At 47.9% G+C, this 17711-nt stretch overlaps 1 protein-coding gene across 1 annotated transcript in view; it reads right to left on the bottom strand.

Moving 5' to 3' along the window:
• Positions 1-17711, bottom strand: part of ADAM12 (ADAM metallopeptidase domain 12) — a 390595-nt gene that overhangs the window by 40152 nt on the left and 332732 nt on the right. The window contains exons 13-16 of the mRNA XM_061183918.1: positions 15554-15643; positions 13848-14043; positions 1128-1236; positions 824-1022 (exon numbers count right to left, since the gene is read on the bottom strand). Coding sequence (XP_061039901.1) covers positions 824-1022; positions 1128-1236; positions 13848-14043; positions 15554-15643 — 594 coding nt within the window. The remainder of the gene's footprint in view (positions 1-823; positions 1023-1127; positions 1237-13847; positions 14044-15553; positions 15644-17711) is intronic.

Below are 17711 nucleotides of genomic sequence, written 5' to 3'. Positions count from 1 at the left end.
TGGTGTATGGGGGAAGGGGGAGGGGGCGGAGTGGAGGGAACTCCTGTCCTGGGGACTCTGCTACAGGAGATGACTCAGCACCTTTCCTTTCTGCTCTGTGACCTCCATGTTAGGAATGATTTCGTAATCATTTTGAAAAGGAGGAGCCTAATGAAAGCATCTTCTTTCCTAAAGTGTTTTATTAACTTGCTGTCATTCAGTCCGATGAGAAAGTTTGGTGGGAAAAAACAATGTGGCAGAATATAAAAATCTCAAAAAAATTTTTTTTGTCATTTTGGACTTTATTTCTAACTGCCCGCTCCCCAACCCCCAGTATCTCAGTCTACCTTTCCCCCTGATCTCCAAAAGAACACCCTTTGGCTTTAAGCTTATCCTCTCTCTTCCCCCCTCCTGTCCCTGTATGGGGGTCTCTGAAACTACATCTGACTTCCCATTCTGTCCAGGTGAGAACAAGTCCCCACCGTGCCAAAAACCCAAACCACATTTCCAAAAACAATATAATATGCTGCTGTGTTTCCTTCCAGAGTAATTTCCTGGCTGGAAACTCTCATAACATCCAGAGTGTAGACATGACTTATTAACACTAAAGAGCTGAGAAAACAAGCTTGATTTTCCCAAATCTGCATCTCAATGGTCAGACCAGAATCTAGGATTTATTGACTTTTTCTTCTAGGTGCAAAGAACGGAATTTCAGAGGCAACATTCTGCGAAGCGGATTTAGGAAAACAAACCAACCCTGTAACTCAGTTCTCCAACAGGACGTTTCTCAGTGGGCCCCCTTCCAGACTTACATTTGTGATGCAAGGGAGCATATGGGTCTTACTTTTCCATCTGCACACTTTGTGCCGGCAAGCACAAGCCCTGGGTCCGGCATGTCATCGCCCAAGTACACGTGGGTCCCACGGCACAGAATCCGACCTCCTTCCTGCAGGGGGATATTCGTTTCTATGGAAACGGCATTTGTACCGATGACTGGTCGGCTGGCACCTCCTTGACACTGGATTTTTCCACATTTAGCATCTCTGGAAAGGCAAGAACAGACAGCGCTCAAAGAGGGAAAGTCTGGAAGCAGCCCTAAGTGATCTGGGAAGTTCAAAGCCACGGCGCGGTCAGGAGGCAGACCCCACCTCATCTCGCACTTGGCGAAGGAGCTCTTGGAGTCTTTGCCGCAGTTGCCATAAGGGTCGCCTGCAGAGTTGACTCTCTCGAAGCAGATCCCGGGGGCAGGTTTAGCACCTGAAACAGAAGCAAAGCAGCACTTTCACCTCCTGCAAGTGCTTTGAACATTTTTCTTGGAACAGCACGAAGCTTTCAGGTTAAGGGAAGATGTGTTCAGCGTCCCGAGAAATCACACCTGGCATCTTGGCTGATGCCTGATACAAGCCCGCCTCAGCTCACAGCAAAGCATGCATTTCATCACTCCCTCTTCTGGAGGGCTGCTAACCGGGCCCATGGCACGTGCGGCCTCTCCAGAGATGAGGCCTAGCTCTGGGGCCACACCTGACCCAACCCCAAAGGGGGTGGCTGGCCGGCTGCGGGGGAAGGGGAGGCTTGCTCTCTTGAACAACTCCCACACAATTCCGGTGAGAAAATGCAAGTTAAAGCAGGCTCCAAGGAATAATGATGACTAACGTGAGGAAGCAATGAGAGAGAGAGAGAGAAAACGAGCAACGCAGAGGTCTTACACCACGTTTCCAGCCCCACAAAGCTCCCTACTGGAGCAAGCACTGGCTTCAACGAATGCCTGTGTTTGCAAGGCAGAGACTGCTCTCAGAGGCCATGGAGGCATAAAATCTGATGATCTTTTTACACAGCAGGACAGTGCCCGGTACAGAGGGGCGTGGAGCCAGACAGCTCAGGAAATGGCCATTTTTAGCACATCTTCCGGTCAAGGAAAGAGAGAACATGTACCTGGGGTTTGCATTGCCAAAGTTTGGAGGGCTCTCGAATCCTATCATAGTGGTATCTGTTGAAGACTATGTGAGAAATTCAGGAAAATGGTCCCCACTCTTCAGATAAGCTGTGCCCTGTATGGTGCCCTGGGACTGCCTTCCTGCCCACACCGGTGTCCTGTCTGGGCACTTCCTCTCACATCAGCCAGGATGCCAACTTCCCCAAGCCCAGCTCTGCCCCTTGCCCTTCTCTGCACCCTGCTCTGGGGAGGCTCCGTGCGCCTTCCAAGGTGACAATGTCATGATGGGCAATGCTCGCCTCCTCCCAGGGACCAGATGGTGTTCTTATTACTAAGAAGTCCATCTTTCTTCAACCTGATTCCTCATCAGACACGTTCAGCATCTCATCAAACAAACAAAGAAGCAGACAAATCAAACCAAACAGAACCCCTGCAGCAGCTGAGACCAGCAACAGGTTTAGCCATTGAACTCTGCACTAAGTTGCCCCCGTCCTGGACCTCTTATTTTCCCATTGTCTGTTTTTTTTAAAAACCATTTAAGAGAGTCTCCCAAACTCCTCCCATAGGGCATTTCCCTGAACTGGACACAAGTCTCTGTCCTAACCAGATTAAAAAATGGGCAGAAGAACTGTTAAGACATTTCTCCAAAGAGGACATTCAAATGGACGACCTCACTACACATTAGGGAAATACAAATCAAAACAACAGTGAGCTATCACCTCATGCCAATTATGGTGGCTGTTATTAAAAAAAAAAAAAAAAGATAACAAGTGTTAGTGAGGATGTGGAGAAAAGGAAACCCTCATACACTGTTGGTGAGAATATATACAGCCACTGCAAAAGACAGTATGGAGGTTCCTCAAAAAATTAACAATAGAACTATCACATGATTACCAGTTCAACTTCTGGGTAAATATCCAAAGGAATTGAAATCAGGATCTCAAAGAGATACCTGAACTCTCATGTTCATTGCAACATTATTCACAAGAGCCAAGACACAGAGGAGACCTAAGTGTCCACTGACAGATGAATGAATAAAGAAAATAGTAGTATATATGTACAAGTGAATATTATTCAGCCTTTAAAAAGAAGGAAATCTTGCTATTTGTGACAGCATGGATGAACCTGGAGGACATGGTGCTGAGTGAAATAAGTCAGATACAGAAAGACAAACACTGCGTGATCGTGCAATCTAAAAAAGTTGAACCCATAGAAGCAGAGAGTAGAATGGTCATTGCCAGGGACTGGGGGCAATGGGCAGGTATTAGTCAAAGGGTACAAAGTTTCCGTTATGCAAAATGAATAAATTCTAGCGATCTACTGTACAGCATAGTGCTTATAGTTACTAACACTGTATATTTAAAAATTTGCTAAGAGGGTGAATCTTATGTTTAGCGTTCTCATCACATACACACAGAAATCATAGTAAATAAAGAGGGTGGGAGGAATATTTAGGAGGTGGCGGATATGATTACAGCATGGATTGTGGGGATGGTTTCACAGGTGTACACTTACCTCCAAGCTCATCAAGGTGTACACACTAAATACATACAGCTTTTTGTATGTCAATCGTAGCTCCATAAAATGGTTAAAAAAAGTCTTTGTTTTCCACAGCACATTCCCTTCATTCACAGCTTATTTTGATGCTGACCCTTTTATTATGTTGTGATGCTGTCACGGGGAATCTTATTTTTAGGCATAAGTACCCACTCACCGAACAGTGAGTCTTTTGATTTTACTTTTTTCTATTTGCTCAGTGGGTGTATATTCATGATCTCCACAACCTAATCACCCATCCTGTTGCTTGCCAAGGTAAGCTTTTAAAAGCTCTTTTACCAGAAAAAAAAAGTGGAGGCAGGAAGTCACACCCTAGGAATAATAATTAAACACGTGATAAATGTTCTTGCTTTTCTCAAACCCAATTTTGTCAGTTGACCTCAATAAGCCTCTAAACCAGCATTGACACAGGTTCACGAGGTCCAACGTGCTTTCTCAGCTGGACTGTGAGATTCAAAAGACACGACTGAGAGATTAAGAGGTCAGTGCTACTCAGCCATAAAAAAGAATGAAATAATGCCATTTGCAGCAACATGGATGGACCTAGAGATTATCGTACTAAGTGAAGCAAGTCAGACAGAGAAAGACAAATATCATATGATATCACTTATATGTGGAATCTAAAATATGACACCAACGAATCTATCTATGAAACAGGAACAGACTCATAGACATAGAGAACAGACTTGTGGTTGCCATTAGGGAGGGGGCGTGGGGGAGGGATGGATTGAGAGTTTGGAGTTAGCACCTACAAACTATTATATAGAGAATGAATAAACAACAAGGTCCTACTGTAGAGCACAGGGAACTATATTCAATATCCTGTAATAAACCCTAATGGAAAAGAACACAAAAAGAATATCTATATATATATAATGGATTCATTTTGCTGTACAGTAGAAATTAACACATTATAAATCAACCATACTTCAATAAAATACATTTTAAAAAAAGAGGTCAGTAGTAAACCATTCTTTCCGATGCCGAATCTTTTGCGAAAACTGTTTTATATTTGCCCATGTATGGGATCTAAGAAAAACTAAAACAAATGTTTATCAAGTCTCAATTCCTTTTGAAAGGCCTCCTCCTGTTTGATTTCTACAATCGGTGGCCGTGCTGCAGCACTGGAAGAGCCGGGGCTTGGGACTCAGAATAATGGGCTGATCTGGTGTCAACCCTACACACTAGGAGACCCTGGTCAAGTTATGGGAACTTTTGAGACTCTGTTCCCTCATTTCTATGATGGGGACAAGGACAGCACCTGACCTGAGGTGCTGTGAGGTTCAGTGAGTCCCCCAGGCTCTCAGTAAACCTGAGTTACACTGAGGATGGCCATTGATCATGGGGAAGGGGACAGCTTGGCCCCTGAACATTAAGGATGTGAGGGGAGGAGAGCTCCTTGGAGCTGACCTTGTTTACAACACTTGCCGTGTTTTAACACTGTAATAGTTCAGGATGGTGTCGGTAAGGGCTTCACACCTGTTTCCTTCACAGAGGGGCGTCTCCAGTGCCTAGCACATCACAGGAAGCCAATGAAGGCTGATGAGTGACTGGGTGAGGAACTCCTGGACCCACCTTGGGAAACGAGAGGGAAGAAAGAGAATCTCCTCGTCGGAAACCCTGGGAGGTTCTGTACATACTTTGTATATTAAATAAAAAGTATAGTCATAGCTCAAGGATCTCAGCTTCCCTGCATCCATCTCCTCCTTACTTGTTTCAGTGAGTGAGGCTCCCGCTGTCCTGAGTCCTGTGCTCATTCTGGGCGCCCCCCCCCCCCCCAGCTAGGCTGGACTGGTCCTCCAGAACCTCATCACACCGCGCAGATGCCAAGCACCATTTTGAAAGAGGCAGTGGGAGACCTCAAGGAAAGACACTTGAGTTTGACTCCTTTTTATTCCACTGAACTCTGGGAACAAAGAGCGTCTTCCCTGTAATTCCTTTTCTTGCCCTTAAACCAACAGACACGCTTTAGATGAATGGGAACGTTTTGGCTCACTAACATGCCATTTGTTGGGCATCCGCACTATTAGTCACTGTGCTGGGCACAGCGTGGGGTAGAAGTCAGTCCATAAAGAAACAAAGCTGAGTGGGGTCTGACCAGTAACATTTACTCCACTCTGGTATTAATTTGCCCAGTGGCTTGAACAATGCAGAGTTCTAAAGGTTGACTTTCTGTCTCTTGCAAGAAAGCGGTAACTGTCTATTTCCAAGAGTTTTGTTCATTTCAGCTCTTATCCAAAACTCAAGGGAGCAGGAGATGCCACATCACACTCTACTGTTGATGTATCGGCAGGACATGTCATCGGTGGGGCACAGCAATGACGCTGCTGGCTACAATGTGGCAAAGGAAACTCACAGCTGGATGAGTAGCGGGTCATGATTTCATCGGCTGCATGTGCTTAGGGATAGGCTAGACAGAGCTCTCTCTGTGAAATCAAAGACCAGAATGCATACCTGATCCCTTGTCACATAATTCCTTCATTCTTTTATCTGGAGGATTAAGGGAAAGTACACTATGATGGGTAATTCATGGTCAACCTTGATGCATAAGCTCTTTTGCATCTCCATCCTCAAGTACTTAGGGATTGAAAACTTTCATCAACTTTGATCAACTTTCATCAATACTCTGAAACTGCTGTTGTTTCAATGGCGTGGGGGAGGTGAGTGACAGAAGTGAGAGGAGGATGGGGCAGAGCCCTATTTACAATGCTCATGCTCATCCAGTTGACGTACGTTTTCTTACCCTGAAGTCTCCATGTTGGGATGAGAAATCTTGCATGAGAAACATGATGTTTAAAGACCAAAGGGTTTAATAAATGAAACTTAAAATAAATGAAAAAGTATATAAGCAGTTGAAACTTGATCCAGATCACAATATGCCCTATTGCTGCCTCACCTCCAATTTCAAGCTGTGGGACACTGTCACGCAGGGTTTCGGGCCACCTCCTGGGGCCAGCAAGCTCCCAGCTAGAGGTTGGGCACGGCTCAGCCCCACCTGGTACCACCAGTGGCCCACTGGCCACGCCCCTCCTAGGAGGTAACCTCTCTTTATAGGAGAGCCTGTGTGTGTATGTGTGTATGTGTGTTTCCTCTGGTGGTTTGGAGCAACCGTAGAGATTTGTGAAAAGAAGGTGCAGAGTAGAAGGCTTGTGATTGTTCAATTGTTTGTTTTGTCTAATACCTCTCCCATATCCCTTTTTCTAGGAACAAAACCCTTTTTCTCATGGGAAACCCATTTGATATGGTTCAGGTGAGGCTAACGTTCCCAACCCATGCCAAAGGGATGGGCATGAAATTCAAGTCTGGCCCATCAGAGTGTACCACGCCACTGGTCATAAGACTGGGTCAGTGATGGATACATGACCAAAGCCGGGTGCCTCAGCATCTTCCTTGGAACCCAACTGCTCGAGCTGGTTGGATGAGGGGCCTGGGCTGCTGTGTTGCTAGCCATCACTGGCTGAGTCCTTCAGGGTCTCCCTCCATCACCACCTCCCCTTGAGCCTGGGGACCCTGCTGCTCTCATTCACCCTGGTGGGCTGTCCCCTCTTTGCATCTATCACACTTGCTTTTGCCTTTTGTGATGTCTCGAGGCTCCTGCCTCACTGTAAAAACCCCTGTGGACTGAGATGGTGCCTCAGGCCTGCACAGAGCAGGTGTGTTCCAAGAACGAATGAGTGAAAACCACAGAGAAAGCAATTTAGGGAAAGCACATCCTGTCTCCGCCACCCTCCCCAGAGGAAGTCAGTTGTGGTTTCCACAGAACAAAGCATCTTGGGTAAATGAACACTGTCTCCTGGTCTGCCTTTTCTGGGACTCTGGGTCTTCACTTATTCATTTACATCAAATGAAGTATTACCGTGCTGTCTTAAGAGGAAAGAAGATATAAAGTCACAAAAAGACAGACATTTTACTTCCTAGAATGGAAAACTGTCATTCCCTCAAAGTTTAGACAAAGTAAGAAATCCTATAAGCAAGGAAACCAGAAAGGGGGTTCCGTGCTGACCTCGGGAGCAGGGAGAGCTCTTGCAATAAAAGAAAACATCATTATAGGAAACAGACTAGAAGATGCAAACCCTGAGCGCCCTGGCTGTCAGGACCTACTGGTGCCAGGAAGGACAGTGGAGGAGGGTCCAGCCAAGAGTTTCGCGTGGCTTTTGTGTGTGAGCAGCCAGCTGGCGTTTATCTTAGAGACAGAAGGGTCAATAATCTAAAAGGTGTAAATGACTTCTATCCACTTGTAAGACGTTATAAAGGTACAGATCTGGCTTCAAATCTGCTGCACTTAGAGGTGTCTGTCTTCATGAAGACGAGAGACTTCATGTCTGTCTCATGAAAAAAAGTGACAAGTTTTCTTATCACCACTATATCAATTTACAGCCTTTGAATTCTTAATAATGGAGCTCTTAGATGTTCTGCCGTTATCAAAAGATGAAATTTAGCCTTTCAGAGGGAATTCTGACATCGTACCGTATTTTATAATTCTATAAGAAGTGATGGAATTTAATTACCAGGTTTATCTTCAGAGTTATATAACAATTATATTTCTAATTGTAGTCTGGAAGTTCCCGATGTCATTATGTCTTTTGAAAGAGAGATGATGACATCTTGTACTAAGCCCACAATTTACTTGATCTAATCTTTTCCTTAAAATGACACCATTATGCAAATGCACGTCCCCAATTCAGTCACCTCGGCTCCTCCCCCATCGCTAATTTCCCCAACCCCCGTCACTAATGTCCACAGACAAAGGCAACTTCACAAGCAACTGAAGCCTGCTTGTCCGCCCCATAATTCTCCCTCTGTCTTGCTTTTCCACATTGACCTTTACATCCATCGGAAAATGAAGTCCAAGCAAACACATTCTATCATTTCTTTCTCGCACAATGGGACAAAAAGGAGACTTCCCTGCCTCCTAAACACTATGACTCTTGGCAAAAATCCCTTTTCTTCCCATCTGTAGCCACCAGAGTTGTGGATGATTAGTAACTGTACTGCTCCAGGTATGTCGTCATAAAGCAAACTCATTTAAACTAGCCTGGCAGATAAACACTGAATATGCCCGTAAAAATCGTCTGGCCAGCTCACGCTGCATCAATCAGGCGACACTGTTTTCTGGTGAGTGATAAAATAGATAGAACTAAGATATTTCAGGACTTCCTCGAGGCAGACTGTTTGTGGTTCTAGACACACAGTTATCTGTGAGATTAATTTCCAACCGTTTTCAGCGATCGTGCTAGTGGTTTGGATAAATGACGTTGGCAAAAATAAATTTTGTGCCTGAAGGAACACATCCAGCTGTGTTTTGGAAGGAATAAAGGTCATGTCACATTGACAGAAAATCTTTGTGGCTATTAAGACTGAAGTGGACAGAGGGCTAAATACAAGGTACGGTGTGAGCTGCAGATAACGTTTATGGATTTGACATCACCAGATAAAGTCTTGAGATGCAAGATTTGTGGAAGAAAAATCAGTGAGAAAAAAAAAATGTCAACTCCGAGCCAGCAAGAATATCATCAACAATAATAACTAGGAAAACAAGCGGATGAACAAAAGCCCCAAAAGGTATTCTATAAGTATATTACTTTGCCAGTTACGAGTTGCAGGCATATGTTTTGAATTTTCTATCATTTATTTGTAGAAAGATTTGGAAGCAGGATTATTTTATTGAAATATAATGCTGGATTGAGAAAAGTCCATCTCAAAAGGGAATAGTTAGCTGGAAGGAAGGGCTTCATCTGGTCAGTGTTTGGGTAGCCAGATTTGGGGAGTGAGTAACTAACTGACTTCCTGAATGTAACGGAGGATTCTGGCCAAGTTGCCAATGGCAAGGGCCGGCAGAGCAAGAGCTCAGCGACTCCTAGATTTATGAGTTACTGTCTTCATAGGGGGTCAAAAATGATCCCAAAGCAAATGTGGTCCTGATCCTAGAGTGTTTGCTAAAGGATGGGAGATGAAAGATTGCAAATGTATCCTTGACAATAAGTTTTCCTCTTCGGAAACATGAAAAGCTAATTCAAAGCAACCACTGTAACACAGCAATACACTGCTCTCAGCCTGGCACATCTAGCTGGCCGGGACCTGGCCGAGGAAGTGACCTCTGTCCCTGGAACTGTGACGGTCACGTCCCGACTCTACTGTAGGTCCAGGCAAGAGGGCACTGGGACTGGGGGAAGTACGTCACTCTGGCAGACCAGGGCTCTTGGTCAGCATCTCACAATAGCAGGACATCGTTGAATAGCTAGCAAATGAGAGAAGGGGGTGGCAGACGGGGTTCTCTGCTCTCCAGGTCACAGCCCAAGCTCTGGACAAGCCGAGGTGCCCGCAGTTCCCTGAGACGGCCCCCCCGTTCCTGTGCACCTTGGCCCTTGCTGTTCCACACCCAGGAAATCCCCTCCTCTCCCACCCCGGCAATGACTACTCCAGGGCAACCTCGGCTTGGAGCCTTCCTGCTTGGCTCCCCTACCCCTTTCACCCCAGGCTGAGCCCCCTCTCTCTTCCCACCAGGTCTCAGCCCTCCCCACGGCCCCAGGCACTGCGCAAGCTGCATGCTACTGCATGTGATATATACATGTAATATACTCACATATATGAAATAGATAATAAGCTATGTTGGAGGACAATGATACACCCGTGCGGTAGACGTATTACTCTCCCCACTTTACAGACGAGGTACAACAAGGTTGAGTAACCTGCTGAAGGTCACCCTGCCAATAAGTGGTCTGTTCAATGCCTGTGGTAGCCAGAAAATGGCCCCCCAAAGGGGTCCATGTCCTAATCCTTGGAACCTGTGACTATGTGACCTTACTTGGCAGAAGGGACTTTGAAGATGTGATTAAGTTACGGATCTTGAGATGGGGAGACGATGCTGGGTGATCTGGTCCAATATAATCACAAGGGTCCTTACCAGAAGGAGGCAGGAGGGTCAGAGTCAGAGAAGGAAATTTGACCACAAAAGCAGAAGTCAGAGAGAGACAGAGATTTGAAGATTCTGTGCTGCTGGACTTGAAGGTGGACGAAGGGGCCAGGGGCCAAGGAATTGCAGGCGGCCTCTCAAAGCTGGAAAAGGCCAGGAGACAGATTTTCCCCTAGAGCCTCCGAAGGTAACACTGCCCTGCCAGCATCTTGATTTTAGGACGTCTGACCCCAAGAACTAGAAGATGATAAATCTGTGTTGTCGTAAGCCACTGAGTTAGAGCATACACAGGAAACTCACACAGTGCCCTTGAACCGGACAGTGAGGCCGCCACACTGATATAAGGAAAGGAGCACACCACATTTGCAAAGGGGGTGGGTGAAGGCCCTTCTAAGAAGCCCCCTGGTACAGAGGGCCACTGTACCAGTGCCACAGCTGGTGGTGGCACTAAGTTCTCTGCTCTCCCGAGGAAGTCTGTGTGGTGATTGCAAGAACTACGAAGGGGTTGGCCGAGGTAGACGGAACCCCAGGAAGTCACCAGCCTGAGGGGCTCCCCCAAGCCTGGTCCCCGTGCTGGTTGTTTCCAGGAACTCGGAATTTCTGACGTCAGAGATGTTCAGTCTATGTGCCACGGCCCCCTCACGGCAAGCCCACCGTCGCCCGGGGAAAAGCGTCCTCAGTCACCAGGGTGACGATGGGAGGGGAGAGGAGGGGCCGGCCCGGAGCCCCGGGGAGGCAGTCCCTGCTCTGGGGGTGGTGCGGTCCCCGGGGTCCCCACCCTCGCTCGCAAGGATGTTGAGGGTTCCAAGCAGGTAACTCCCTACTGCTTTTGAAAAGCTCAGCCTGTGAGTCACGCTGTCAGTTTGTCCGCCTGTCTGGGTCTGTCTCTGGTCAGGCAGCTCGAGGAGGACTAATCGGATGAGATAATGAATACCAGCCTTGGTCACCATGAATCAAAGGCACGCAGCCAGCTGAGTCACTCGGTGGTGGGAGCTCAGAGGGGACGGCGGGGCTCCATCTGACCTCACTCTGGAACTGGGGCCAGACGCTCTAATACAGCAGGGCACCAAAGACCACATTTCACTCCAAAAGCTCCAAGTGCTGTGTGTGCTCTGGCCATGGAATGCTCCTTGGAAGGGAGTGTTACAAGATCCCTTGTAACTCGAGAAGGGGAGATTACCGAGTCCAGAGAAAGGCTGGGAAGGGACGGCCACTAGGGATGCTTCAGGCCATGAAGATTTGGCCTGCAGCAGGAGCCACTGTCCCAAAGTGACCCCACTTGGCTAAAAGCTGTCTGAAGTCACTAAGCCATTCAGAGCCCATACAACCATGTGACATGTGTATAGTGAGTGCCTACTTTGTGCCTGTCATTGAAAAGCTTTGGAAGCTGTAAGGCCTACCTTGCCTGGGCCCTCCTGCCTAGCCAGGGAGGAGGCCAGGGCCCAAAGACAAAGCACTAAGGCTCCAGGCACCACCAGCTTCTCCTTCCACCTGCCCAAGCACATCCGTGAAACCTGAGGCATTGGAAGAACTCTCCAGAGAACGGGACAAACGGAGGCTGTGTTAGCCCTTGTTGCTGCATCCAGGCTGCTCTCTCTTCTCCCTCAGAAAGTTCCCAGTGCACAAGGGCATCTTTGGCTTGGGGGGTGGTGGTAAGTGGGCTCCATGACTGGCCCCAGCCCCAAGAAACATCTGCCCTGTTCCCAACGCTTGGGTTGTTGCTTTCACGTCACATTGAAAACCCAAGCTCTGAGGTTTAGTCATTGTTTTCTGCCCTCGTTTACTTCCTTCATCACCCCTAGACCCAAAACCTCACCATAAAGTCTGACAAAGGCCCGTATCGGACTTCTCTCCCCTGCAGAGCCTGAGCTTGCCTGGCCCTCTGCCTGGGCCTGGCTGGTCACAGTGCCCTTGCCACAGCTGGGGCCTCTGGCCAGAACTGAGGTCACCCTGCCACCAACGGGAAGAGGGAGAAGAACGACAAGATAGTTCGGGCCACAGTCTTGGAAAATACCCTGTGGGATTCACTGCCAGAATCCTCAAGGCAGGAGATAAGCGGCCAATCCTGGGGTGACAAGCCCACGCCCTGGACTGCCCACCAGGCCCTGGATCTCTGGCCCCAGAAGACGGGGCGGCGGAGGAGAGAGAGACACAGGGGACTCAGTCTTCCCCCTTTCACATCTGTGCATCCATTTAATTCTAGAGCACGTGTGGGACTTCCGTCCACTGGCTCTTTGGGGTGACGGCGCAGTGTGAGAACTGCACCTGGGCTCTGGTCACAAGGACCTGGGTTCACATCCCAGCCTCATGACCTTGGGGAATAACTTCCAGTCTCTGAGTCTGAGCTTTGCCTTCCATAAAGCTGTAGTCATTGTCTCTCCCTCAGGGGTCATGGGAGGGTTACAAGGGCCAAACCACACGGAGCCTGGGCCCAGCGGCCCATGCCCGGGAAGTGGGGAACAGTCTCTAAGGGATCCAATCACGCAGCGGCCGCTTCCTGGCCACCTTCCCACCTGGGTGCTTTTTCTGGGACACACGTGTCTGTCACTCTGCCTTCAAGAGCCACAAAGGGGGGCTTCCCTGGTGGCACAGTGGTTAAGAATCCGCCTGCCAATGCAGGGGACACGATTCAAGCCCTGGTCTGGGAAGATCCCACATGCCACGGAGCAACTAAGCCCGTGCGCCACAACTACTGAGCCTGCATACCTAGATCCCGTGCTCCGCAACAAGAGAAGCCACCACAGTGAGAAGCCCGCGTACCGCAACGAAGAGTAGCCCCCGCTTGCCGCAACTAGAGAAAGCCCACGCGCAGCAACAAAGATCCAACGCAGCCAAAAATAAATAAAACAAAATAAATAAATTAAGAAAAAAAAACTTGAAAAGAACCTCAAAGGTGTTCAGGGCCCTTAAACATCTGTCTCTGTGTTCTTCCTCTGGAGCCCGGGCCTCCCACTCTGGGCCACCGCTCTGCACATCCTTCCCCATCACAGACTCACACATCAGGTCTGCCCTGGGCCTTCCCAAGGCAGCCCCCTGGCCCTTCAGCAGCACTGACTTCTCTCCAGCACCCTCTGCCCTTGGTTGGGGTCCTCGCTTGGGCTCTAAGAAGCACTAACACAGTCAGGGCGGTGGTGGGAAGTTCTGCCGTCTGTCTGCCCAACTCCCTGATAAGCTGTCTGAGGGCAGGGGTCCTGGCTGGTTTATCCCTCTCACCCCACGGGCACACAGTAGGTGCTCACACATCTCTGGCTGGACGGGACTGAGCTCCCTGGGGCGGGCTCTGGGCAGCACCCACTTCTGTGTGCCCAGTGCCTGGCAGGGCCCCGGACCCACCAGAGAGCCAATCGCTCCAGCTGAACAGAAGGAAGTTTTTTCGAAAGCGCGCTCCAGGAGGGATGCTCATGGAAACGGAGAGCGGGCCCCCTGGCCCCGGCCCTCTGCACCCAGGTGGTGGTGGCCACGTACCTGGTCCCCAGAGGGTGATGCACTGCTGCTCGTGGGTCTGGCAGATGCCGTTGTAGCAGTAGCCGTCCACCCCCTGACACGGGTGCCCATCGTGCAGGTACACGTTGGCCGGGCAGTGAGGACTGGCCCCCGTGCAGAACTCCGGGAGGTCGCAGGAGTTGCTAGAGTCCCTGCACGCCGTTCCTGCAGGTTTCAGCTGAAAGGAGAGGGCCGTTTATAGCTCGTGACTGTGGGAAAGGGGGAAGCAGGGTCTCAGCAACACTCCGGGGGTGGATAGGAGCAGGACCATCCTCTTGCAGCTTCACATAGAGGGGCGAGGATTTCAAAGGAAGTTCCCTTCACCGCAGAGAGAGCTCATTAAATAAACAGTCTTGCTCCGGGCTCTGAGGTTCACCTTTCCATTATGGGGGTAACTAAGATCAGCCTCTTTTTAATTTCACGCAACATCAGGGTTTTCTGGTGAGCAGACAAGCTGGTTGCTGGCACCTGGCACCTCAGAGGGGGGGAGCGGGTGCTGCCTGACGGACCCATTGATTCTTAAGAACAAGATCTCTGGTCACCAACACCATCATGTGTTTTAAGAAGACGTCTGCGCTTAAAGCGTTAGCCTTTGTGGGCAAGGTGACAAAAATAATTCCAAGGGCACACTTACAACAGCGATTTTACTTTGCCATCAAATCAGAGAGCTGGAAACTGGTCTGTAGGACTTTACAGGGGCGTGTAGAGAAGTAAAGCACGGGAGCTGTACAGGATGTTAGGAACAACAATGCCAAACGATGCCTCATCTTTTTGCAGTTGAAGAACTTACGGCTCAGGGTGGCTTGTCTGAGGTCACGCAACCAGTGACCTGCCCCACCCCCAAAGCCCCCTCCAGGCACCTCCACCACCAGCTGCTGTGTGCAGGGGGTGCCAGCTTCTTTCAACCTTCGTTCGCCATAAGTTAATTACAAGTAGGAAGGGGATGAAGGATACTTTAAGCTGAATGTAAAATGTCGTAATGCACTTCTCAAGCACTGTGCTCTACTTGGGTCGCTAAGAGGGAGTTTCCTGCAAGCAGAATGCCAAGATCAATTGCTTAATTAAAAGGAAATAAAACTCTACCCTTGGAACCTTGGAATCAAAAGCTCAGGCTTTGACTCTGGCAGATCTCAGCTCTGAATAATGAGACAAACAACGGAATTGCCAAAACGAATGCAGGCATGGTGGCAGAAAATGGCACAAGTATAAAACTGCCACTCTTGGCTGGGCTGGGTCAGCCAGCACCTCCTGTTGGGGGCACATCAAGATCAAGACGTTGACACAAAATCCCTGGAACAATCCGCGCAGCTCCTCACCCAGCAGGCACATGCTCTTGGGATGGGGCAGAGGCACCCGGCGTGAGTCCCCACAGCAGCGGGGATTGGTTCTCGAAACCTTCCTCCAACAGCAGACCCGGAACACTTAACATGGAGCTGGAGTTCTTCCGTCTACTTACTTTTCAGCTCATAAATAATTAATTTATCGCAGATGACTTAGCATTAGAATATGCATTTCACAGGAGGATTGGAAGATAATAAAAATAGGAGATAGATGGTACCAACTTGCGTGATAAGGATTACAGTTTCCACAGCAGCGAGTGCTGGGAAGTCGCCCTGTCCAATGGCTTGCCCTGCGTCACTGTTGAACCAGCTGACTGCGCGGGCGACCTCGGGACCAGCAGGACTCACCTGGCAGTTTTCACAGCACAGTCCGTGCGCGCAGACAGCGTCTGGCTTCAGGGTACAGGTGGTGGCGTTGCAGCAGAGATTCAGACACTCCTGGAGACGGGAACGGGTTTGACAGGGTCACATGGCACAGATACTCACAGAAAGCAAAGGTCGCACCTTAAGTGACTGAAAAGGGAAGAAAGAACCAGAGGGCCTGGCTCTTGAGATGAAAACTAGCCGGACTGAGGATTATCTTCCTCTGGAAGAAAGCAAAGCTTCTGGTAAGAGTTTATGAACTGCCTGGGAGTGCGTGTCCCTGGGAAAAGTCAGTAGCACTCAAGCATCTTTCATGATGGGGTGAGGGACCCGGACAGGAAGGCTGGCTGGCTCGCGAGGCCATTCATGTCAGCAGCGGGTGAGGCTGTGTGTTTGTGTGTCTGTCTGATGACTGCCGGCCTTAATGCAGGGAATCATACCAGGATCACTGGAGTCCTATGAACTTACTTATTTAAAAATCTACATAGATGCATACAAACTTTACCCTTCAAAGACTGATCCAGAGTTTAATCTAGAGCATATTGGCAGGAAATGAAGTCAAATCAATTGCGTTTGAACCACGGTTCCCTGCAATCCAACCAGACATCGTAGCTGGACTCTTGCTCAGCACAGGTGGGCTGTCTCACCTGATGAGACCCTCCTCAGGTCAGAAATGCACCTCATAATGAGCAAGGGGCGGGAAGAAGATCCGTGGGCTGTGCCCATTGATCTGCAAAGGATTTAAACAGATCAAACAGTAGCTGGATTGTCCTCTGCGAAATGAACACGAGAGAGGAAGTGAACTCCTTTGTTATGCTGTGCTTCATAGCCACCTAATTTTTTCTAACAAAATGAAACAAGAGACTGATACCTTTTGCTTAGCTCTCAACAAAAGGCCTATACATATCTATCCAGTATATTTATGACATCTTGTGCTTTAGAACATTCCAGTAACTTGGAGTTTACACATTTTAGAAGAAATTGATCATCATTAGAAAGAAGAGTTCAATAGAGTCTTCAGGATTGAATTTACCAATGTCCTTTTATTTTATTTAATATGATATGTGCTGAAGAATTTATATACTATGGCTAGAGTGAAGCCCATCACATACTATTTTAATAGTATAATAGTTTACTCCCCAAAACCATCTTCCACGAATGAATTGATTAGTATCATAAATGCAGTGAATAAAATGTTGATAATCCAGACAATTTATGGCTCACCAGATATCTGAACTGTACCCTTTGTAAAACTCTATGACTGATGCTCCCTTTTACTGTTTGCTCCTATTATACATACATCCCAAATTATTAAATTTTAAATTTGCTCAAGGACTTTATAAACATCCGGAGTGTGTAATATATACAATAAGATAAAACTGCCAACCAGAAGTCATAGCTTTCAGGACGGTAAAGGTTTCTAACTCATGGACTTACAATCCTAAAACATTCAGGAACTGGTTTTGTTGTTTTAAACGGAGGCCATCAATGGCACTCCTGGTCAGTACCATCACACGTACAGCAGTGTTGTCCCGTACATCATGGTCTAAATGGCTCTCCTAATAACACATTAGCCAAATTACAGACCTCCTTGCACTTCTAAGTTAAATCAGCCATCCTAAAACTGGGTCCGCAGATCCCTTAAGAACTAACTCCCAGCCCCCCCCCCCCACCAAATCGCTAAATAATATACGCAGCAGTTCAAATGGAAACGCAGCCAAGTAGAATGGTTTTGACTTCAAAGGGGATTGATAATGTGAGAGAGATAACTAAGTTTAAAAGATATTTGCAAGCTACTGGCGTCCTATTGACTTTAAACAAGGAGATAAGGCTGCTTTTCCAAGCCTATTAGCTTGGAAGAATGAGTAAGTTGTCAGGATATCCTCATGGTGGATGTAAATCCAGTGCCCTGGACAGAAGACTTCAGCATTCATTTGCCTTTTAACTACCCAGAATCTATTCCTTCCGCAGAACTCTATTTATCAGAAGAGACAAATTCTTCATCTGTTGATGCATTTATTAGTTTAGTACTCAATAGAGAAGTTCAGCAGAGCCAACGAACACTAAGTCTCCAAAGAAGAAAGAGTAATGAATGAAGCCATTAGAGAATTCTCAGCAAATGCCCTAATTGTCATTCTTGGGT

This window comes from Eubalaena glacialis, chromosome 1 (assembly GCF_028564815.1).
Source record: "Eubalaena glacialis isolate mEubGla1 chromosome 1, mEubGla1.1.hap2.+ XY, whole genome shotgun sequence".
In the NCBI taxonomy this organism is placed as follows: domain Eukaryota; kingdom Metazoa; phylum Chordata; class Mammalia; order Artiodactyla; family Balaenidae; genus Eubalaena; species Eubalaena glacialis.
The sequence above is the reverse complement of the archived record's forward strand: the minus strand, read 5'-3'. Positions and strand labels throughout refer to the sequence as shown.